The sequence below is a fragment of the Gouania willdenowi genome, chromosome 16, assembly GCF_900634775.1.
Source record: "Gouania willdenowi chromosome 16, fGouWil2.1, whole genome shotgun sequence".
Classification (NCBI taxonomy): Eukaryota; Metazoa; Chordata; class Actinopteri; order Blenniiformes; family Gobiesocidae; genus Gouania; species Gouania willdenowi.
The window spans coordinates 8,098,782-8,124,056 of record NC_041059.1 but is presented as its reverse complement, the minus strand read 5'-3'; the positions used below and the strand labels follow the sequence as shown (position 1 = coordinate 8,124,056).

The window sequence follows — 25,275 nt, the reverse complement described above, 5'->3', positions numbered from 1 at the left end:
CAAGGTTGAAAAACACTGAGTTAATGTCACCGCAGGAAACTGAGGATTTAAAAAACAAAAATAAAAATCTGTCTTTTCACCACACATGTCAGGATGTAAACTGTCAAGTAAAGGACATGAAACAGTGTTTACAATTTATTGCATTATTACACGATAAAAAGAAATGCACACAAGCTTTTGTCTTCACAGTGTAAATGAAAAACCCAGTTAACATCATCAGGAATCAGTTTAGAAAACAAAATGTTTTCTAAAGCACCGCAGGAACAGATAACTTGGTAACATTTTAAGGCAGGATTGGGATTTTGTTACGATATGTCATTGGCAGCTAAAATGTTACTAACAAACACAAAAAGAGACATTTTTGGTACACAATCAGTCCACATTTAAGGCTGTAGAGGTAATACTTGGTCATATTTCTACTGTAGATTTTATAAAGCTATTATTATATTATTATTAAAGTGTGCAACACAATGTTATATTGTGAGGTTTGTAAAAAAAAAATAAAAAAAATAAACGAGCATTGTTAGATTCCAATACATCAACCAGTGAAATCTGTGATTAGTTCCTTATTAAATCAGTGTCTCATTTCAGTTTTGTGCTTGAAAAACCTTCATTTTAAGTCAGTGCCTGCTTTAGGATAAACCCGTCCTGTATCAACGATACTGATAATCACACTCACACACCATTCACTCACATGGTATATATAATAAAGTGCTTGTTGTCAAACTGTAAAAAAAATTGCACGTTTTAAAACTGTTTGAATGTGTCCGTTTTGTTATCATAAAATGTCACTCAGAGATGTATACCAATACTAAATAAACTGTCTTCATATTACATTTATTTTCAGTACTTCATTAAAAAAAGGGCCTAAAGTCTAAAGGTGATGATAGAGTGACCAGTCATCAAATCACTACAAACACTAACTAGCCAGTGAGTGTCAAACTCATTTTAGTTCAGGGGTCACATACGACCCATTTTGGAGGGAGTAGTTTACACTCCCATGTGAAAAAAAATAATCATTTAAGCCACTTACATTATCCTGAATTTTAAGGAACAAGTCAAAATATCTTAAATTTGCCCAAAAATGTTCGTAGTTTTGAGTGATTATTGGTGATTGTTTGAGAAAAAATGCTCGCAAGAGTTCCCTCAAACAATTTGTGATTAAATAATACTGCAATCACGTAAGGATGTGTGTATTTTTAGGGGAGTTGTGCGTTATTATGGTCCTTGGATATCTACAACTGTTTTCAATTTTTATTATTTTAACTGGATACTACTGTTGTTGATTTGGTCTTCAATATCTATGTACTGTACCAATAATTTCCACTTTCATTCAATCTAATAATCTGCCATTCATTTCCTGATAAGAAACCATGTAAAAATGCTCACTAAACTTTTCATAATATTCAAAAACTTGCAAAGGTTATTTTCATTTTAATTACGTAAATACTGCAGTAAAATAGTATTATATAGACTGGTATGCTTTGTTTTCACATTTAAAATAGAAATCTAGGCTAAAATCTGACTTTAAAAATGCTGAACAAACAATTTGTGAGGATTTCTTCCCTAAACATCCTAAATACATAAATCTGTAATTCAGTTTAGAGATTTTATTAGGCCTAGGTGCCAAAATATAGATGAATATCGACTGTGTGATTTTAAATTTTGATAAAAACATTGATTACATAACCATACAAAGTCACTATCCAGGAACCAAATAACTACGATATGATAACTTGTTATGTGGCTTCGATTAACCTCGTTTTTCACGTTAATTCAGCCATCCATCCATCCATCCATTTTCTTGACGTGGGGGAGCATCCTGAGCAGGGAGGCCCAAACTTCCCTCTCCTCAGCTACTTCATCCAGATCTTCACATTAATAGCGTTAGCAAATAGCAGCATATATACTTTGAATCACAATTTAACAGGAACCAATCAGAAAACACTGCTCTTTTTTGCTCTAATTCTTCTTTAACAGATGGACTGACATTTGTGGACAATACTCAAAACATAACAACACTTCCCTTGTTATACAAACACAAAATTTATATATATATATATATATATATATATATATATATATATATATATATAAATATTAAATAGAAATGTACAGGATGAGGCTGGAAGTATCCTGTGTGAATTTATTTTCAAGTAGAACCCATGAACGTGCAATGCCTGACATTCTCTCCAACACAAAAACACATGAATGTAAATAAATTATTTTTGTACTATATTACCTTATAAATAATATAGATATTCCATTTTGTTAGTTAAGGGTCATAAAAGTGAAAGGGAGAAAATTAGAATTAATTTGTAAACTGAGAGTTGGCACCACCAACACGTAAACAAATGTTAAAAAATACACAGTGTAATAATATGTCACTGCTGAAGGTCCGTTCTACGGAAGCTTATTGCATTTAAGTAAATGTATAGTGTTTGATCATAGAGTGGACCCACAAATTCAAATATTGTTACAATTTTGTTTAAAATGTGGTTTGTTTGGGGCTTCTTTTCTGGAGAACTACAGCACTAGCAAAACACATTCAGGTTTTGTAAATGGTAAAGGCAGACTACCTTTGATCGATCTAGAACAGACATGGGCAACTCATTTTGTGCAGCTACAAACATTCACACAGAGGAAATGACTCCAAAAACACACAAAGTGACAGAGAAATACACAAAATCACAAAAAAAAAAAAAAAAAAATTGCACAAAAGGACAAGAAAAATGCAGAAATGTACTCCAAAAACACAAGAGACGACTACAAATATACACAAAATAAAAATATATACAAAATGACAACATACAGACAAAAGCCTTTGTTCTTTCCTGTAATAATGCTAAGATTGGTCATTAATTCAAATGCTGACATGAATGTTGATATTGTGGCCCTCTGATCAAATTGAATCACATTTTTTGAGGTAAAAGTTGCCCAGTCCTGATCTAGAATAGCATATGTTTATAACAATGCTATAAAAATAGCATTGTAACAATTCATTTACAATACCCAATCAGTTGTTGTTCAAACTTGGGTTGAGATCACAATAAGACGAAAGCTAATGTGCATAAAAAATTCCCCATTACCATCACCTCGATTATATTAATTTCATGTGTCATGAAAAATGGCTTCATTTAGCAGGTCGAGGTAGGTGCCTCAGGTGATCATCTGCCACGTACAGCATAGAACCACCAACAATACCAGAAGCCCAAACACGTCAGGACCTGCAATTTAAAATAAAATGTGAGTTTCAGCTCATCAACAGGACAGGATTCCAGCCACTAATATAATATAATTCACTTGTTAGAGAAGAACAGGACTCACTTAGTGCTCCAGTGACATTGCACGTCTTCTTGATGTAATGCTGCATCACATCACTCGTCACCACATTGTTCTGTTAACAGATTAGCATAGAAAAAAACAAACACAAAATCAACTTTCTCTTCTTTTTTTTAACTCTTTATTGCTTTGTATTCTTAAAAGATTAAAACCTGTGCTTTTAATACCAGTGTTTCCACCCTGGAAATACCTAAAATCATTGAACCCTTTAAACTCTTCTCATTTGTTTTGCTTGTTTGTTTTAACTCACTTTAAGTGAGAAGTCAAACACAACCAGAGAAACTGACTCCAGCTCAACCAGGATTGATAATCATCATCACAGTAGTTATGAGACAGATTTAATGAAATACTATATGGATCATTGGAATAACGCAGTGCATCTCAATTTTTTTTATGTTGCACACCCCCTTTGAAGAGTGAAGAATTTTCACAAAATTTCAACAACATGGGTCAAAAAAGTTAACTTTACTGAAAAAAGTAAACAATGTGATTCTTCTTCAAATCTCATAAAAAGAGACATACAATGTGCAATCACATATAATAGAATATTATGTGTAGGGCGTGCCCCCTTGGGCACGCCCTACTATTTGAGAGCCACTGAAATGAAGCGTTCAGAAAAAACAAAAAACAAGTTTACTGATTAAATAACAATAACACATTTAGAATAAAGGACACATCAGTAGCCAGGGGTGGAGCAGCGATTTTAAAAGTGAGGGTGTTCGACCGTAGGGCCACCGACGACTCCTAATTTAGTTCATTAATTTAATTTACTAAAACCATGATAAAGCTAACAATTTTTTGGTTTTTCCAATTTTAGCTTCATTTTGCCAATAAATATCCCTTTATCCTATTTTTTGTCAATTTTTCAACCATTTTTTTTTGTCACTTCCATCCATCCATCCATCTTCTCCCGCTTAGCCGTTTCCGGGTCGCGGGGGCAGCATCCTCAGTAGGGAGGCCCAGACTTCCCTCTCCCCGGCCACTTCCTCCAGCTCTTCCGGGGGGACCCCGAGACGTTCCCAGGCCAGCCGAGAGACATAGTCTCTCCAGCGTGTCCTGGGTCTTCCCCGGGGCCTCCTTCCGGAGGGACGTGCCCTGAACGCCTCACTAGGGAGGCGTTCAGGGGGCATCCTAATTAGGTGCCCGAGCCACCTCATCTGGCTCTTCTCGATGCGGAGGAGCAGCGACTCTACTTTGAGCCCCTCTCGAATGACTGAGCTTCTCACCCTATCTCTAAGGGAGAGCCCAGCCACCCTACGGAGGAAACTCATTTCGGCCGCTTGTACCCGTGATCTTGTTCTTTCGGTCATGACCCAAAGTTCATGACCATAGGTGAGGGTTGGAACGTAGACCGACCTGTAAATCGAGAGCTTTGCTTTTTGGCTCAGCTCCCTTTTCACAATGACGGACTGGTGCAGACTCCGCATCACTGCAGACGCCGCACCAATCCGCCTGTCGATCTCTCGCGCCATCCTTCCCTCACTCGTGAACAAGACCCCGAGGTACTTGAACTCCTCCACCTGGGGCAGAACCTCATCTCCAACCCGGAGAAGGCACTCCACCTTTTTCCAGTCGAGAACCATGGACTCGGATTTGGAGGTGCTGATTCTCATTCCGGCCGCTTCACACTCGGCTGCGAACCGATCCAGTGAGAGTTGAAGGTCACGGTATGTTGGAGCCAACAGGACCACATCATCTGCAAAAAGCAGTGATGCAATACTGAGGCCCCCGAACCGGACCCCCTCAACGCCCTGACTGCGCCTAGAAACTCTGTCCATAAAAGTTATGAACAGAATCGGTGACAAAGGGCAGCCCTGGCGGAGTCCAACCCTCACCGGAAACGATTTCGACTTACTGCCGGCAATGCGGACCAGACTCTGACTCCGGTCATACAGGGAACGAACAGCTCCTATCAGGAGGTTCGATACCCCATACTCCCGGAGGACCCCCCACAGGAATCCCCGAGGGACACGGTCAAATGCCTTTTCCAGGTCCACAAAACACATGTGGACTGGTTGGGCAAATTCCCATGACCCCTCAAGGACCCTGCTGAGGGTGTAGAGCTGGTCCACAGTTCCACGGCCAGGACGAAAACCACATTGCTCCTCCTGAATCCGAGGTTCAACTATCCGGTGGACCCTCCTCTCCAGTACCCCTGAATAGACCTTACCGGGGAGGCTGAGGAGTGTGATCCCTCTATAATTGGAACACACCCTCCGGTCCCCCTTCTTAAAAAGGGGGACCACCACCCCGGTCTGCCAATCCAGAGGCACTGCCCCCGATGTCCACGCGATGTTGCAGAGTCGTGTCAGTTTTGTCACTTTTCATTCAAAAAAGTTACCTTTTGCCCAATAAATAACATGTTTCCATTTCGTTTCCTCCCTACATTTTGCCTATTTTTGTTCCACATTTTCAAACTTTTTCACTGTTGTTTTCCACAATTTGATCATTTAAGCTACCTTTTGCCATTACACGCCATTTGTTTAGTCTTTTTTGTAAAATTTTTTTGCCACTCTTGACTGCTTTTGGCCTATTTTAGTTACATTTCAGTCTTTTTTTGTCCTGTTTTTGCCTATTTTGGACCATTTTTTGCCACCTGTTACTCATTATTTGTCACTTTACTCACACTCGACTCATCGCTATTAACTCTTTGTTTACCTTCTCGGAATGGCGGCTTCATCAAATGTCTGGCTGTGATTGGCTTGATCACCATTCATTATATCTAACTGGACCAATATGTTTTCAACAATAAATCCCTCTGTAAAAAGTGAAGGGGATGAATTTTTGTTTTTATGAAAGTGCGTTTGTCGCATCCCCCAAGGATGAGACGCGCCTCTTTTTGTGTTTCATGTGTTTGGATTAGAGAGTTGAACAAACACTGGATTGATCTTGTTATTATTTTAGGGTGAATATCAGTGAAGGGTTAACGTACATTAGAGCACACCACACTGACGTTTACATTCCTGCATGAATCAAGAATCATTAGGCCATCTTCCAGATGCTTGCACGGAGATGTGCATTGTAGTTTTGTCCCGTCTTCAACTACTGCAAACCAAGCGAATGCCTGCAAAACAAACTCATACACATTACAACGCTGCTAAAACAGAAGTTAACAAATGCTTTAGCTCATCTTTGTATGATTGTTTAAATTGACCCTTGTTGCTGTATATTTAATACCATCATGCAATTCATTTATCCCACACAGATTATACTGATTAACATATTAAAAGAATAACAGAAAATGTGTAATTCTCTCTGCCAGGGGTTCTCAACTTTGATGTCAGGACCCCATTTGAGGTCGTGGAACACTGGTAGGGGGTCGCCAGATGCCTTCAAAAAACTATGAATATTTCTTGAACAATTGTTGCTTAATTTGATCCTTTTCTACAACTTTCATCACTTTTTCTTGCCATATTTTTGCTCCATTTAATGCATATTTGCTACATTACTCCCATTTCTGCCACTTCTCCATCAAATCTCAACATCTTTTCTGCATTTTCCCCCCCTTTGAAGACATTTCCAGCACTTAAACACTTTTCCCACATAATGTCGCATATTTTGACCCATTATTGTCACTTTTAGCCTCTTTTCACCATATTTCATGCTTATTTTTTGCCATTTTAATCACATTCATGATTTTCCAATTATTACCCAGTTCAAACTGTGTTCCTTCTTTTGAAATTGCATTACCCAACCCCCCATCCCCAATTTCTGCCACTTTTAAGCCAATATTGACAGTATGAACCTTTTTTTTTTTTTTTTTACCACTTTTTCTGTCTGTTTTTGGCCACTCTAATTTGCAACTTTCAACCAATTTCTATGGTGTTTAAAATCCCATTTCACCACCTTTCCCACAATTTTTGAGTACTTTCAACCCATTTTGATTAAAACAAGGATTTTGTCAACTTTTAGCCTCAAACACATATAATATGCCTTTAAATGAGAGATTTCAGACAATCATTGTTCACAAATCATGTTTTCTTTATATCAGATCTACTCATATGTATTTCTGCTCCCATAGAGTCTATGTAAATAGCACCCAAGCATGCCTTGAACTCTCTGAGAATTCAGGGTACATCAGTAGAAAGGGGCTGTTCCAACAAATGTCTTAAGAATGAGGTGATTTGTATTCGTCATCGCATAATTTCAGTCTTGAGCTATTGAAGATTTAAGTAAGGTTGATTGAGTCATATTGAAATACCTGTTCGTTGACAGATGCATGGAAATCACAGCCTTTTTCAAACTCCACTTTAGGCTCTCCACAGCAGGATAAAGGAATCTCATAAGTCCCTTTATCAGCGCTGCCACTGACGGATGTCACAAAAAATGATGCTGAAAAACACACACCACAATGTTGGTTAAATTCAACCTTTTTTTTATTATTGTTTTGTAGAACAGAAAAACTTTAATAAATGTTGTTTAGCTTTATAAGTAAGGGGCTCTGGATCCAGCACAACTCTTTATACAACGGGCGCTACAGAAATGTGATTGTATTTTTTGGGGTCCACATTATCAACATCAGAATCAGAATGGGTTTTTATTCGCCAAGTACAGTTTAAAAACAGCACAAGGAATTTAACTTGGTGCGAAGAACAGAAAAAACAAAACAAAACACAAACTATAATAATGATAAATATAAATGATACATATATACATAATATACAAGTGCTACAGGTAACATTCATGTCAGCATAAAGAATAAGAAGTGTGTTTTTGTACATTTTGATTGTTATTGTTTTGTGTTTCGTATGACTTCTTATTTTGTGTATCTATGTTGTCATTTTGTGTTTTCAAAGACCTTTTGGTGTCATTTTTGTTATGTTTTGTATATTTTTCTGTTATCCTGGTGTTTTTTGTGTGTGTGTTTTAAAATGTCTTATTTATCTTGTTTATATTTCTCCATCAGCTACGTAAAACAAACAGTTGCAAATAAATTGCAGTAATAACACACAAGATTTAAGGAAAGCAAAACATAAAATACATTAAAAGAAATAGGTAAAAAGGTAAATAATTGAATTTTTGAAATATATGCAGTATATAAAATAAAATTTAAAAAATCATGAATAGAGGGGGGTTTCAAAGAAACATATGCTATAATTATGTATTCATATGTTTGTCAAAATACTCCCAAAAAAGCATCTTATGTCAAATGGAAAATGTCCACTTTCCCTTTCAGTTCAATTTTATTTTTTTCTAGTTGGACATGTTTTATTATATGTTTGGAGGGTGTTTCCAGTTTATTATTATTATTATTATTATTATTATTATTTGTATTTGTATTATTACCAGGCAGATAATTTTTGGCTTTGTTTTTACTACAGACTCTCTGTAGACGTAGAATGAATGAGTGTGAGTGTTACAGGCACGGCCTGTCACTTTAAGAGAGGTGTTGCATTGTGGGAGGTGAAGGCTTGACCGGGTTGTTTACGTGTGGGAAATGTAGTGTTTTGTCTGGTCAGTTCGGGAGTAGATGTTCACAGGTGCGCTCTCTGTAAGTTTTGGATGCAGCGTGTTTATTACCTAAGATAAGAGAGGATTAAAACACATCATACCCTCAGATACCTGCCTGCTTCTTCCTCCCTGCACTCACCCGGTATGCAGAGTCGGCATTACGGACCGCTGTTGTTACCGGTAATAACGAGCCACGGCTGGGGAAAAACTCAGTGAAATACCAGACCTCCTTACTACGGTTCGGAGATAACCTGGCGAAGGTAACATGAGGCTGTTTCCTGTAAATGCGCTGCTTCTAAGAACAAATGGGGAAAACCCGCTGCTTTAATTTTCAGTTTCAGTCTTTTTAAAACCCATACACAAATAACAAACATTAACACCTTTACATGCATAAAATGGTATACGCGACAAAACAATTTACACAAGTATATACGTAAGAAATAAGTAAAACATTCCCACTCATGGCATGCGAAACTTCTTTAGAGAAACCTGGAAAATAAGATAAACACTGTGTTTACCTTCGCATGAGAAATACAAAAGTTGCAATTTGAAACTATACTTAATCAACGAATTCTTTGGAGTAATTCGGCTCACGAAAAAGTCATTTTAATGCGGGGTTAGGTCTTTCTATAGGTGTGTGTGTGTGTGTGTGTGTGTGTGTGTGTGATGGAGTGCACGATTAACGGGTAAATCCTACTAATCCAACTTAAACTTACTTTATTTTCAATGGATTGTTAGTAAACTTACCAAAAGCCGTGATTGTCAGAGCTCGAACCAACATTGTTCTGCTAAAGTCTGGGATACACTGTGCCCTTTTATGATTCGTTGTGCACAGCTCCAGCATTCAACGCCAACTGATCTGAACTAAAATGGCGCATGCGCATGGTGTTGCGTGCACCTACCCCTTTGTGCGTGCGTGCGTGTTTGTGCGTGTGTCCCAAATATTTAAAGCTGCATTTTGCATTTATTTTGGCAGGTCCATAACACAGCTTTAGTAACGTACAATACAGAAATGAGAAACAATAATAAAAACAGTGAGAATGGCACTATTGTTGTTGTTCCTTATTTGTGACGCAAAACGAGAGACGCCCCCACTGGCATGAACTACCTCATACTCAGCATACAAGGTTCTATTCACATAAACAGGAAACAGAAAGTATACTCAGTATTCAGTAACTGCCTGTTGAATCTACCATGTCTGTTCAACTCTTTGCTGTGGAGTTCTTCCTGTGTAAGTCTTACTTTACTTATTTACTCTCACAAACCATTACAGTTACTTATGCAGAACCATTCTACCATGGATACGCAGTTTAATCTGCACTGCTCAGTTCTTAATTTAGCCAAGAAATCAAACTAACAAAATGTACCTTGATTGTTCTTAATGAACTGTAGTCATGTTTAGTATTCAGGAGAGAGAGATGCAATAGAGAGAGAGACTGAATACAAGAAATGTTTTATTTAACTTTGGCTGCAAATAGTAATAAAAAGGTGTTATAATAATATTATCTCCCATGCATTAAAGGAATAGGTACTTTCTTCAAATACAATGACTACTCACTGTTTTATAGTGAGGTTTAAGCATAGGTGAAAGTAATGGATTACAAGTAGTAGTTGAGTAGTTTTTATGGGTAGTTTTACTTTTTTGAGTACTTAAGTATGTTTTATAAAAAAAAAAGTAATTTGTTACATTTCTACACCCAACAGTTACTGAGTAAATTATTATTATTTGTGATTATTTTTTTGTATTTCTGTGCCATGGCACATTGATTGAACATAATCCATATGTTCTGTCTTGCTATTTCTGATCAACACCAAGCCACTTCTTTCAGTTCAGGTTGTGGTTTCTACATGTTAACACTCACATGACACATTTGGCATGACATTGTGTAAAGTTAATAGCTATATTTAGAGCCTGATATATTTATATTTTTCTAATTTAGAATTGAAAGTTGATTCCTGACTTCTTGCACTCTGTATGTCTGTTTACCGTTGAAAAAAATTCAACGAAGAATAGAATTGAATTCATTGGTGCAGTACTCTTTACACCTCTGGGTTTAGGTTTATCAACACATCTTGTTTTTTTAAAACCAACATTCCCTGTAGAAGGGAGTTTTATTAAGAGTGAAACCTAATGGCTGCTTGTCCTTTGTAGGCTTCCTCTTCTTATGGGGCTTTACTGCAGGAGAGGATGCTGAGATGATCCCAGCATCTCCTGGGAACAGTTGCATTCTTAAATGCACTGCTAAATGTAAACCTGGTGTCCAGTACTTGAGAGTGAGATGGTACAGAGTAAGTACATGTTTTTGTGCACTCACAGGCTTAAGCCAGACTTTACTTTCTGTTTCCTTTTGACATGCATTGTAGATGTGGCACTTAAAGATGATTCTTTTGGTAAAGAAAGACTTACGATTTTGGTTTGGGGGGAAACAATGTTTCTCATGCTCATGTCACATTGATCTCCTTAGCTGTAAAAGTTGTTCAATTGCTTGTGATACAGTTCAGTACCAAAGTAAAATATGTTCTCGGCATCTTGCTATGAGATGAGGAACTAACTTCATCACTTCCTTAAGACAAATCCACCGAAATTTAAATCTTTAAGGCTGTTGGCCAGTTTTTGGGTCCTGACCAACCAGTTGAGAACCTGTGTTCTAAAGGGTTAAATTATTTCAATCCTCTAAAGGTTTGAACTCATAATACTTTTTCAACCCTCGAGTCAGACAAATTGAGAAGCAGTTTTGTTATTTTGGTATTACCGTACCTTTGAGTCTATTCCTCTTTTAGTAGAATTGTGTAGTTCCTCTTTAAACCCAGTAATAAAATTAATTATTTACGTATGGGAAGTTCTTTCCCTTGTAAGTAATTCATTAACCTAGATGGGGCATTCTCGGTCAGAGAAAGAATAAAACTTTGTCACACTAAATAAACGAATGTAAAAATTCAGTGACATTACACATAAAACTGAACAGCAGGTCCTTAAGAATATTTACTATTGCTGAGCTTCTTAAAGTGAAACTAAAGGTTGTGGCGGGATGTGTGTCAAGGCAGGAAATTCAAATAATGCCTTTATGTGGGTTCTGGGGAAGTTAGGACACACCCACTCAAACTGGTTTATGTTCAAATACTTTTGTTTTTGCCAGGTTTTAAGGTTTGGGTATATGGAGCAACTCTTCCATAATTAAAAAATAATTAAATAAATGAATAAATTAAAAACATTTACATTCATATATTAAATACATCCCTTAATTCCCAAATATATGCCATAAATGCTATTTATTTATTAATGTACACTTCAGACCAGTGCTTCTCAAAGTGTGTAGCGCGCCCTGGTGGGGAATGGTGGCATGACAGGTGGGGCGCGACAAATTTAGGACATTTATTTTCATGCCAATCTTCTTAAAACCCTTTCTTCATTAACAATAAAGATAATAACATGTAATAATGAGAAGTCTAAAAATGTAGCAAAGATGAAAAGATTTAAAGTTGGCGTGTACTTCACATGGAGTGGAACAATAAACAAACTTTCAATGACTGACTTAAAAAATGTATTTCCTCATAGTTTTCTGAAGCTTTTTTGGCACAGATTGCAAACAATGTCTCATTTATTTCCTGTATTTTTGACATTTGTTTTTTTATGCAGGTGATTAGTTTAATTTAGTTTTTGATTTATCATGAAATATGATGTTACTTGTTGACTGGTAGCTCAACATTTTTTTTGACAATGTGTTGTTTTTCAGGAAACTTGAGAAGTTTGAAAAACACTGCTTTCAAACAAGTACTTCATTGAATGTCTAACTTCTCATTTTACAGGTTGGACAGGAAGAAACCCATTATGGTCTGCTAACAAAAACCCTCCCCAACGGTATGACAAAACTGTACGTTAATGTGGACCGAGAAGTAAAGTTTGTGGGCGATTCCTATGACATGATCCTGTCCAACGTGAGCTGCAGTGACCAGGCTTTGTTTGCCTGTTACCTCTCGGCACCTGTGGGGGAGCAAAACCAGGAAGGACGGGTTCAACTCAATCTAAAAGGTAAGGGCATCACTCCTGGATTTTCTTTCAAATCATAAGTCTTGGTATTTGCATCTTTGACTTACGAGATAGCATAAATAGATTTATTTCTATAGTTTTTTTTTTTAATCATTTCTGGTCATCTCCTGTCTGGTGTGGGACCAAGACTGTTCGAAATGTCATACTAATGTACTACTCATACTAAATGTAACACACTAGTCATACTCAACTGCCCTATGATGCATTGCGAGCGGAACGTAAAATCTTCCCAGGAGCGGCTTCAAGCTAGAGCTGGGAAATTATCAAGATTTTAAGATATATCAAGTTTTCTATTTTGGAGATATAGGAAATTACAATATGGCCTATATATATACAGTATATATATAATGTTTTCAGAACTTTCAAAGGTGGAGAATCAACAGATATTTAGCCTCAGTGTGATTCAGGTTTTTGTCGTAGGTTTGAAATGCAACTTGGGAAACTTGGAAGTATACTTCAGTAGGAATGCTCATCATCCTAATCATACTTATAGTATATAGTAGACAGTATATACTTTGTATATGCATAGTAGTGTAGTACGGAGTGTGCCATTTCGAACACAGCCCAAACCGACCCTTGGGTTTTCAGTTGATGTTCTAATCCAGATAATTTCATCATCATTCTTATATTATCATTTAAATAAAAAAAAACATTAAACCCATATTTTTAATGCTTTCATTTGTTCATTTTCACTCAGATAAACAGTGCTTTAAAAGACTAATTCATGTTTCAATTAGACTTGCATTTAAACTTTTGTGCTTGTTGTCATTTTCAGGATGTCCTGATATTCAGCCAAAAAATGAGCCTAAGAAGAATTATTTGCTGATTATCATTCCTACAATCGTGCTAATAACACTTCTAGCAATACTCTGTGTAAGTATTGGAACACCTCAGAGGCTGAACTTTATTTATTTATTTTTAAACTAAGTGTTTGTCCTTCTTCTGTTTGCAGGGTTTATTGAAGATTATCTCAAAAAAAGGAACCAAGACATTTATGAAAACAACTGTGGAAAAAATTATTTCATTAAATGCACCACTTAAACCACTCAACCCAGAGGACTTAAAGCTGATTCATACTTTAGGCCTCAAAGCACCCCAGATGAATGTTTGAAACTAATGTCACTTCTGTCACTGTCACTTTAAATCTTGTGGTTGAAGAGTGAACACTTAGCACAGTGTCCATACACATTATACAATATCAAAGTAAACATTTATACGTATTTCGTTGTTCTGAAAACAAATGAGGTATCTTTATTTTCTACAAATATTTGCCCTTACGGCGCTTTGCCTCCTGCTGCACATTTGACCCCTGGTGCTAACCATAGACTATGCTAATGTGCTGTTGTATTGAATTGAATGTTGTGTTTGTTGTTTTTTGTCACAATGTTCACTGTGGAGCTTTTTCATGATCCCAAACTCCGCCCCTCTCTACAAGGGCCTAGGCTGCGTCTGAATAGAGCCTCCTCTCGCCTTTCTTATGCACTGTTCTCTAACCCCGTGGATAAAGTCACATGGTTAAGGACAGGTGTTAGGAAAGGAGTTAGGAAATGACCATCACGTTTGTTTTGACAATCTGACACACTTCAAGTGACGTAATAATCTGACGGCCACGAAGGTTACTGATGTCTGCAGTGGTGTAAAAACTACAAATTTCTTAAAATTGACTTTGTTTTTGATTGAAGTGATTTTTTTTTTTTTTTTATTGAAAAGTTTTTTTTTTTGATTTGAATAATAAAGACACAAATCTTCCTCCATACAAACCTGTCCCATCCTGTTTTGTTCCATTGGGCTCGGGTATGATATCTCCTCTACTTTATTTACAACAATATATGATCTCATAGCACTCATCACAATTGTTTTTACATAAACTTAGGGCAGGATATGACCCATGTCAGTGCATTATTATTTTTGCAGTAGTAAGATGCATATTTATTTCATATTACATATTTTAAGCACTCTTTCTCCATAATGCCTCTTCATTTATGTAAGGTCCATTTTTGTTAGGAAAAATTAGTTTGTCCTAAGAATTTGTCGACTAAATAAGAGTTCAGTTTACAAACGCAATCTCAATTTATATTTATTTTAGTACAATTTCCAAACTTTAAAAATATATTTATAAATTGAATAAATATATTAGTTTCCTAATGCAATTTGTAGCTCCTCTAATTGAGAAACAGGGAGCGAATCTACCTTGAAATAATATTGATGAAAAAAAATAGCCTATTATAAGTTATGAACAGAATAACTGACTTATTTGTAAATAATGTACACAGTTCCACATTTGTGATAAACTTTATGCTAAAAATGAATGTGTGTGTGGCAGAAAAAAGAAAAAATTATAATTGGAATAACAAAGATAAATGTAGTTGCAGATTATTTCACAAAAAAAAAAAAAAAAAAACTTTGTTTTGCCGACCCTTTTAACTAGTTGCATAATGTGTATTTGACCAAAGCTGCTGAAAATTCCTGCAATTTATCCAAATTAATCCCTACCACAAATAATGAAAGGAAACAATCTAAGCTGTCTAGTGGTGTAACACAATTAAATGAGAACTTAAAAAATACAAGTCTTCAGAATTGAATGAAATCCATCCATTTTATAATATTTAATTTCACTGGGTCTCAATTAACTGAACATGGTAAAGATGTTTGAATATAGATATTTGCAAATGTCAAATATAGTCCACTTAATTTCCGATAACAGATACATGGTGGTAGTCACAATGCAATACAAGCAATTGAGTTATTCTTTTTCAAGAAATAGATCAATCTTAGACAACAAATGCAGACATGGGTAAGCAGACAAAACCAAAGCTGATGTAACAGATTTAAAAAAATGGCCAATATCAGCCAATAATATTGCCCATCCCTATCACATGGTGAATGGCTGGGTGTGATAGATTGTGCAAGGTTTGACAAATCTGTAGTTTAATCGTGCACCGATTGCAATTTGATGGCTGATCACCAATTTTCTTTTTTTTAAATTTATTTATTTTGTAAGAGCATACACATTGAATATTCCAATCTTATTTTATTGTAAAACATTGAACAATCGCCACGAAAGTTTAGAACGTTGCTGTCCAAAATGATGTCACTTTTTTAGCCTTTCATTTTTCACATTTTAAAAACAAACTTGTCCAACAGGTTACACTGCAGACCTGTTTTCAGCTCTTTGCCAAAAATAAAGTGCACAGCAGTGTTTTGGTTTAACAAAGAAAACCACAGGGTTTTGGGTAGATAAAATAATTTACAGGACACACTAAAAAAACATCTTAAAAGACCAATAAAGTGTCCTGAATTTTAGGTTTCCTTGTAGTGCAAAAATTTAAAAAAATTCTAAATGCACCAGCTTTGTGTATATTTAAATGTAAAAATATCATTTTAAATATAATCAGCAACAGTTTACAAGATAAAAGCTCCTAAAATTCAAACTCTCTAAAAAATATAAAAGTGCATCATGTCTAACATTTTCATAAGTCAACGGGTAATGAATGAACATGGCACAGATTAGTTCTCACACTTATGTCAGTCACTTGTTCATTCGTGGCAGCTTTTTATTCACGTACAAAGCCATCAACTCTATCATTTTCTTCATAGTCGCTTTGTCCTTTTCACTGCTCATAAACACTAACAGCACTCTGTGGGCTATTTGCTCCATTAACTTTAGCATTAGCTTGATTTCTAGCTTCAAATGCTCCACACTCAGCGGTGTGGTGGTGGCTTATGGTGAATGAGGTCGCGTTTTGTTTGCATCTTCACCAGGACTTAATTCCACGTTACAGGAATTACAAATTGTGATCATGTGCTCTCTTTTTTAGTGTACTACTGCAGACATGCTAAGCTAACCGTGCCTGTTACGTATATGTGTAGCAGAGACATGGGCAGCACGCACATGCACACATGAGCTGGTGGGCAGGCTTGTCAGTCATCTCATAGCAAAAGAGGACAGTGGCTGACTTTATGACAGACTTTAAGACCTTTGGGGAGGTAGAAAAGATCGGTTGCATAAGGGAAATCGGCATTGATCGATCGGCCCGGTGATCGGTGCATTCTTCATTCAATCCATTGTAGTTGCATAGTATACTCTAACATGCCGCACAGTAACACAGGAAATCATCATCAAGTCTTCTCCCATGTGGGACAGTTGCCAGAAGGGTTCCACTGCTGGGTTCCAACGTAGGCCAGTTACACATAGGCCAACTGCCAAGTTCCAACATAGAAGTTAGAACAGGTACCAGAAAGATTCTACTGCCTGGTTCCAACATAGAACAGTTGTAGGACTGTTAACAGAAGGGTTCTACTGCCAGGCGCCAAAGTAGACCAGTTCCCAGGAGAGAATGGTTCTACTGCCAGGTACCAACGTAGAAGTTACCAGAAGAGTTTGACAGCCAGGTTGCAACGTAGAACAGATATTGGAAGAGAAGGGTTCTATTGCTGTTATTTTTGATATGTGATTGCAGAATCTTTCCTGGTCAATACTGGTCAAACTGCAGTTGTTTGCATGGATCACCAGGAGCACTTGGTAAAGTCCAAGCCAGTGCTCAGATTCCTAGGACTTCCTCCTGAAGTTATTCCTTTCAATGAAGCCTAAACCTGTAAGTGGGTATCAGTTGACAGAATGCACTCAAACAGTAGGCTAACGTAGCATTCAGTAGATGGAGTCAAGAGCAGAATATGTCGGTTATGTGTCAGCAAAATGAAAAATTACTACTTGGGTTAGACATAATGGGGGGGGGGGAAGGACTTTGGTTAATTATTCGGAGATATGCAGGGTACAAAAGATAAGACTTCGGTTAACACATCGGAACAATGCAGGGAAGAAAAAAAATAGGACTTAGTTAATACGTCAAAACAATGTAAGTGGAAAAAAAGGACTTTGGTTAATATATCACAACAATACTTCAGACCAATGCAGGGATAAAAAAAAAAAAAAAAAATAGGACTTTGGTTAATACAGCGGAACAATGCAGGGATAAAAATTGTACTTTGGTCAACACATCGGAACAATGCAGGAAAAAATATAGAACTTTGGTTAAACATTGGAAAAATGCAGAGAGAAAAAAAATAGGACTTGTTAATACATCGAAACAATGCAAGGTGGGGGGGAAATAGGACTTTGGTGAATACATTGGAGCAATGCAGGGGATAAAAATTGTACTTTGGTCAACACATCAAAACAATGCAGGGGTAAGAAAAATATAGGATTTCAGTGATTACATCGAAACAATGCAGGGGGGAAAATGACTGGTTAACACATTAGAACAATGCAGGGAAGAAAAAAATAATAATCAGACTTTGGTTAATACATCAGAGAAATGCAGGGGAAAAAAATAGGTCTTTGATTAATACAACGGAACAATACAGTGAAAAATACAAAGAACTTTGGTTAATACATTAGAACAATGCAGGTGGGAAAAAAAGGAACTTTGGTTAGACATCAGAACAATGCTGAGGGAATTTGGTTAGGAACCAATTTAGCAACATCTGCAAAGAAGATGATGGTTACAAGGGAGTGTCAGTCAATTCAGGTATGCAAGTCCCTGTATGCTGTGAGTCAGTGGCAGGGTTTAAGGTGGTGCACCTTTCCATCTGTGCTAACATGAAGTTAATGGTAAAAAAAAAAAAAAAGAGTCAGGGGTCATCTACTTGAGCAGAAAAATAAACCACATGTGGGAACCACAGGTTTAAAAAAGGTCAATATTGAAAAATTTTTATACTGCTAAAAGTGATTTAAGTTAATATTTCATGGTTATTTATAATTATTTTGGACTTATTTGGTGTTGCAAAACATTTATTTTAATTTTATTTCGCCCAGATGGCACGTTCATGTTTACCCGGAAGTGAAACCTATTTAGCTTTTGACCTCAGTGTGAGGGGGCGCTAGCGCATTAGTCTGTTCATTTACAACCTCTAATAAGTAGCAGAAGACCACATGGCCCATGTGTATCCCTTATTTTGGACTTATTTGGTGTTGAAAAACATTTATTTTTCGTGGTACTTCCGGTACGTTTTTTTTCTCTCAAGACGCATTTCAACAACCTGTGACGAGTATATGCATGCATGTGTTTCAGAGAGAACCTACGGAGGAGATGGAGAAACATACGGCAACCAATCGGATGTCCTCCTCCTGGTTGCATCTCAAAACACGCCCTCACCACACAAGATACTAGGAGTTTAAACACAAAGCATGACTGAGGAACGCTGTGGTATTGTAACCATGACTTAGTGAATAATATAGTTGCGTTTAAACTGCTTTATGGGCCATGTTTGGTTAAGCTGTGATACCCAAACCATTGCTTTTTTTTTTTTTTTTAAGAGTTATTTTTTTTTGTTCAGACATTCAAGACCAAGCTGTGCTATGTGTAAATCAGTTTGACACCTTTGATCTGATAATAAAATCCGCTTACTGAATCGAAGAGTTGAGTCCGACGTGCACAGACCGTTGGAGCTTCACCTGTAACAGGTGAGCGTGACAGGGTGAGTAAATAGAGGTCATATTGTATTCGTGTTGTATATATAAAGTTCTGTGTTCCTAAGAAGTATATATACTTGTTGTCGTGGCCGAGTGGTTAAGGCGATGGACTAGAAATCCATTGGGGTCTCCCCGCGCAGGTTCGAATCCTGCCGACAACGAATGTTTTTATTTTTTTTGTATTGTGAAGCAATAATGTTTTTTCAGAGAAACCCTTTTGTTGTAAACAGATAAAATGATAGATAGTTTACACGTTATGGTCAATTCTCTTGCTGCTACTTCTTAAAGTTCCGTCGTTCTGTCAGCGTTGCCATGGCAATAACGCTGGCAAAGCCTATCCTGGGCTGTTAGCTCCAAGGCTAAACACTCTGTTATGTCTATGAATTATATTTGAAATAAGTTTATAAGCAACAATTACAGTACTATAAATACCAAGCATATATACAGCAGTAAAAAAAAAAAAAAAAAGGATACAATTGGTTCAAGCTCAGTAACCATAAACAAGCAGTAAAAAATATACCAAACATTAAAAGCAAATAATAGCAAGAATAAATACTATTTGATTAGCAGACAGTCAGCTGACCTGAGGGAGCATAGTGCTGAAGGTGGCACAACGTCCTTTATTAAACATTTAAAAACTCTGAAGAAAAAAAATCAACTATGTTCATAACATAATAAAATCAGATTTCATATTCAAATAAAAAAACCTAAAGTTGATATCAAATACCTAGACATGGGAGTAACACATTGAGCAGGTATATTTCATTTGGAATGAATTGACCTGTCAATGTTTATTTCTTTGTTTTCCTTTTCTAATGCATGTATTTTTTCAGATAAAACAGTTTTCTGATGGAACACATGAGAAAAAGAAGAAGAATCATTCCTCTGATGCTGGAGGAAGAAAGTGAGACATATTTGAGTAAAGATAAATACAAAGAACTTTGGTTAATACATTCGAACAATGCAGGGGGAAAAACTGACCTTTGGTTAGCAGGGGTAAAAAAAAAAAAAAAAAAAAATAGAACTTTGGTTAATACATCGGAAAAATGCAGGGGAAAAAAAAAGGAACTTTGGTTAGACATCAGAACAATGCAGAGGGAATTTGGTTAGGAACCATTTTAGCAACATCTGCAAAGAAGATGATGGTTACAAGGGAGTGTCAGTCAATTCAGGTATGCAAGTCCCTGTATGCTGTTTTGAGTCAGTGGCAGGGTTTAAGGTGGTGCACCTTTCCATCTTTGTGAACACGGAGTGAATGGTAAGAAGAAGAGTCAGGGGTCATCTACTTGAGCAGAAAGAGAAACCACATGTGGGAACCACAAGGTCTAAGGGGAAAAACTAACCAGCTTTTTAGAAGCGCAGAGAGCTTTTACAGCTGCAGAAACAGCTCCAAGACAATGAGTGGAAATGGAATGCCACCAGAAAACTACACAAACATAGAACAACAAAGAAATGTTATATTTCTATAAAGTACAAAGGATTCAAACTAGAATAATTACACTATACCAAAAAGTTTAAGTTCATCCATGGAGTGGAGACTGTAGAATCGCCACATCCTTTGTTCACCATGCAGCCTCTATTAGAAAGGAATGCAATTGGCTGCTGGACCACATTGGTTTTAACCTAAATTCTTCTCTCAAAGCCTTTGGCATCTTGAAATGGATTTCTTGGTGCCAGGTTATTAACATTGATGACCATCAAGTCTCCAGGCCATTATGATCTCAGAAGTCAGTTCCATGCTTGATGATATTTGATCAAAGTGCAAATTGGATATTGCTTTCCAGTGCACATGTCCAACAGTCACCTCAGGGTCATTAGTTTATAGGTCTCTTTCTCAGACTGAATTTTATTCTTCTCTCTTTTCCACAGGTATTCAGGACCACAAACCATCTTAGTTCCATGGAATGACTTGTAAGCTGGACTGTCTGTGTTTCATAGGTTTGTGAGAGAGGTTATAAATTATTGCAATTCTGCTGGATACAAACATGAGAAATCTCTGATGATCCAGAAAGTTTAATTTGATCAGTAAGTACATCCAATCCACTAGTATTGACTTGGTAACTTCTGTGTCTAAGGTAGGTTAATGTGCCAAAACCAAACCATTCATACCCAGACTTCCAGAGCTTTGAATATTTGTTTGGCTTTGTGGGTGAAAAAGTGAGAGAAAGCTTAATGAGCCATAAATATAGCTTAATGTAGATCGTGTACTTGCTTCCAAGAGTTACTTTAAAGCTGAATGTGTCATTGTGCCATTGAAATCCAAGTGCTGGCTCAGCTGTTGTTTCTTCTTTCAGCTTTTCTTCAGCAGGTCCAGTTCTTTGCTCAATGCTGCTTATGAATGTTTGCCAACAGCTCAGTTATTGCTGAACCATTTTGTGAATCTAAAGCCTCACTACGATCATCGATCTGATGCAATCATCCCCAAAAAAAACCTGTAAACCTCAAGTAGATTATCATATTGACCAGCCGTCCACCCCAAGAACCTCAGGCCTTAGTGGATATTACCGTCTGCCCATTTGTTCTTGGCGAAAGTTCAACAGCACTACAATGAAAGTTCCCACCATGATGCAGAATATACTATTCCATTAAGATAACTTAGTTATCTTAAATGTTTAAATATGAATTTGCACTAGTGATTATTTAATAGTCGGTTTTGTTCTGCAATTGAGACTGCATTCTATGATACCGCCATGGGCTAAGCGCAGGCAAGCTTTTTTTGGATGGGCACTAACCTCCCCAACAAAGAGAACCTTCTCCACACACCCACATCTGGGTGCACTTATGTTACGAAAATTAATCAATTTATATATACAACTAAATATATGTAAATTGATTATATACTATTACTAATATATATCTAGTTATTTTCCCTTCCTCCTATTGATTTATTCTTATATAATTCACCAGTAAAAATTTTCACTAACTCTACATAACATAATTGCTTTTGGATTAAGTTTTGACACCGAGTTATATTGAGTCCAAGCTTGGAGTTATAGAATAAAAGGTGAGCAAGTATTTTTTACTTGACAAAATTTCCTAAGCAGTTCTATGACCGTTTCGAAAATTATTGAGGAATTGTGTGCTTATATTTTGACCTGAGCACAATAGACTGGTGCAATTTAACCCTGGTACAACAGCATTGTGGGATTGTGTACGTGTCCATTTTAACCTTGGCACAATTGTCTTGTGCGTTTTTAACTTTGGCACAATAAACGTGTGTGTATTTAGACCATGGCAAAATACATTTATGCATTTCCATGCTTGTGTTTGTATTATTAGCCATGCACCACCTACCTGGTTGTGGTATTACAATTTCTCTTCAACCCGAGCCTAAACATCAAAGTCCCCATGCCATGGAAAACATTCTGCCTGAGAACAAGACGCAAGAAGACCAGCACATGATATTATACAATAGATATAGCATGAAACTTTTCTATAGAATAATTTTAGTTCAGAAGATTTGTGTATATTAACTTTAAGGATAAATATTTAAAGTTGTTTATGTGCAGATGCATACACAAAATTTGTTCTCCACTTTTACTTAACCTCCTGCAGTGAATTCAAACCAGTAAAATAACTAATAAAATAAGTCTGAAAGTGAACTTACCAGGAGGTATAGTCTGGATGCTCCACATCAAAGTTATTCAAGTGCAATGGATCGAAGTCTTCATTAGTAACTGTTCTTCAATACGAATGTTTTCTCTCAATACTTGCGGTTTTGTGCAATATTTGAATTTCAAGTTATTCCATTTTTTGTTGTTTTTTTATATCTTGCACATAAAATTTACTTTTCCACATTTGCTGATGAACAGTTTAAAGTTGTTGGTAGGTCAGTTTTTTTTAACTATTGTACATGCCTTCATATTATTTAGTATAGACTTGCCTTGTTGAATGTTCCAGTGTTACATCATAGCAAAGCTGTAACATTAAAAAGTTAAGTTATATTTACAATGAATGAAACTAAAGGATCACTATAACGTTTATGTTTTATGGTTTTTAAAGTGCACACTTACATTTAGCTTCCATCCTCATTTATTTTATTCACATGGCATTAGATCACCACATCACATTTAGTTTAATCAATAAGCTGTTGCAGGTTGAGTTCAGAAGTTACATGAGCAACTTGTAAAGATGTGACAAGGTCAAGTTTACAAAGAAACCATTAACCATGATTCCACAACAATGCTCAGGTAGGCAATTTGTGTAGGCTGTGGGGGTTCAATTTGTCATTAATATTACACTATGACCATACAACAGGGTAAGATAAAACAAAACGCTTAAAATAAATTAATTATATGGTAAATGGACTTGATTTATATAGCACTTTATCCCTACACTGAAGTAGTCCCAAAGCACTTTACATATCAGCTCATTCACACTCAAATGGGACAGAGCTGCCTAGTCGACCACTGGGAGCAACTTAGCGTTCAGTGTCTTGCCCAAGGACACATTGACACAGACCAGTATAGACAACCTCTCGATCAGAGGGTAACCCCATTTCCACCTGAGCCACGGTCTCCCTTATGGGTGTGATGTGCTGTTCAAACTATAACATGGCAACAACACAGCCTTATAACTACGATAAAGTAACAAAACTAACCACAACACAGTAGTAAAAAAAAAAAAAAAAACATGCATCAAAGCGTAACAGCAAAAAAATGGGCATCAAAGCAAAACTCAGCAAACACAGGGATCAACACAGCAAAAACACAGGAAAAGCATAACACAGCAAACACACGCATCAAAGCGTAACACAGCAAACACACGTATAAAAGCGTAACACAGCAAACACACGTATCAAAGCGTAACACAGCAAACACACAGGAATCACCACAGCAAAAACACAGACATCAAAGTGTAACACAGTAAAAACAGAAGCATCACATCAAAGCGTAACTCAGCAAAAACAGAGGCATCAAAGCGTAACAGCAAAAAAACCGGCATCAAAGCTTAACACAGCAGAAACACGTATCAAAGCATAACACGAATCAAAGCATATTACAGCAAAAAAACAGGCATCAAACCGTAACAGCAAAAAAATGGGCATCAAAGCAAAACTCAGCAAACACAGGGATCAACACAGCAAAAACACAGGAAAAGCATAACAGCAAACACACGTATCAAAGCGTAACACAGCAAACACACGTATCAAATCGTAACACCACAAACACACAGGAATCACCACAGCAAAAACACAGACATCAAAGTGTAACACAGTAAAAACAGAGGCATCAAAGCGTAACTCAGCAAAAACAGAGGCATCAAAGCGTAACTCAGCAAAAACAGAGGCATCAAAGCGTAACTCAGCAAAAACAGAGGCATCAAAGCGTAACAGCAAAAAAACAGGCATCAAAGCGTAACAGCAAAAAAACAGGCATCAAAGCGTAACACAGCAGAAACACGTATCAAAGCATAACATGAATCAAAGCATATTACATCAAAAACACAGGAATCAAAGCGTAACAGCAAAAATACAAGAATCACTTGGGTGGTCTATGGTGTTTGAACCACAATTCAGCATATGATTGAGTAATGTTTCCAAGTTATCTCTCTATAAAAGCAAGGAAGTTGTGTGTATGTGGTGCGTGTGTAATTGTGTGTGATTGTGGAGCGAATTTCTCCCCCGACGGGTTGTCTGTTCGACGTGAAACTTTATGAACAGCTTGCACATAGCCCGAGTGTGTGCATCTGTTAATTTGGAGTAATTTGATGTTGCAAAATGTTTATTTTCATTTATTTTGATATTACGGCTCCCTCGCGGGTATTGAGCGAGATACTTCCGGTTCCGGTTTATTACGTCACTGTGTTGCAGTTTGTTCAGGTTTAAAAAAGGTCAATATTAAAAACTTTTTATACTGCTAAAAGTGATTTAAGTTAATATTTAAACTGTAAATCAGTTTGACACCTTTGATCTGATAATAAAATCCGTTTACTAAATCGAAGAGTTGAGTCCGACGTACAC

General features: G+C 36.7%; 1 protein-coding gene and 1 non-coding gene across 2 annotated transcripts; both read left to right on the top strand.

Annotated features, from left to right (window-relative positions):
* Positions 1 to 9,944: 9,944 nt before the first annotated feature.
* cd83 (CD83 molecule) lies at positions 9,945 to 13,952 on the top strand. The gene is made up of 5 exons (XM_028470449.1): positions 9,945 to 10,024; positions 10,946 to 11,082; positions 12,601 to 12,823; positions 13,617 to 13,714; positions 13,794 to 13,952. Exons 1-5 carry the CDS (start codon positions 9,988 to 9,990, stop codon positions 13,950 to 13,952), a joined length of 654 nt encoding a protein of 217 aa, XP_028326250.1. The 5' UTR covers positions 9,945 to 9,987.
* A 5,440-nt stretch (positions 13,953 to 19,392) lies between these two features.
* Positions 19,393 to 19,474, top strand: trnas-aga (transfer RNA serine (anticodon AGA)). Its single transcript has one exon. It is a non-coding gene; the product is annotated as a tRNA-Ser (tRNA).
* The last annotated feature ends 5,801 nt before the right edge of the window (positions 19,475 to 25,275 follow it).

What these genes read in the sequence shown, in the direction of transcription:
- cd83 (XM_028470449.1), top strand. Translation starts at nt 9,988, where the DNA reads ATGTCTGTTCAACTCTTTGCTGTGGAGTTCTTCCTGT. An exon ending in TGCTGTGGAGTTCTTCCTGT is followed by an intron (nt 10,025 to 10,945) that starts GTAAGTCTTACT and finishes TGTCCTTTGTAG; the next exon opens with GCTTCCTCTTCTTATGGGGC. An exon ending in GGTTCAACTCAATCTAAAAG is followed by an intron (nt 12,824 to 13,616) that starts GTAAGGGCATCA and finishes TGTCATTTTCAG; the next exon opens with GATGTCCTGATATTCAGCCA.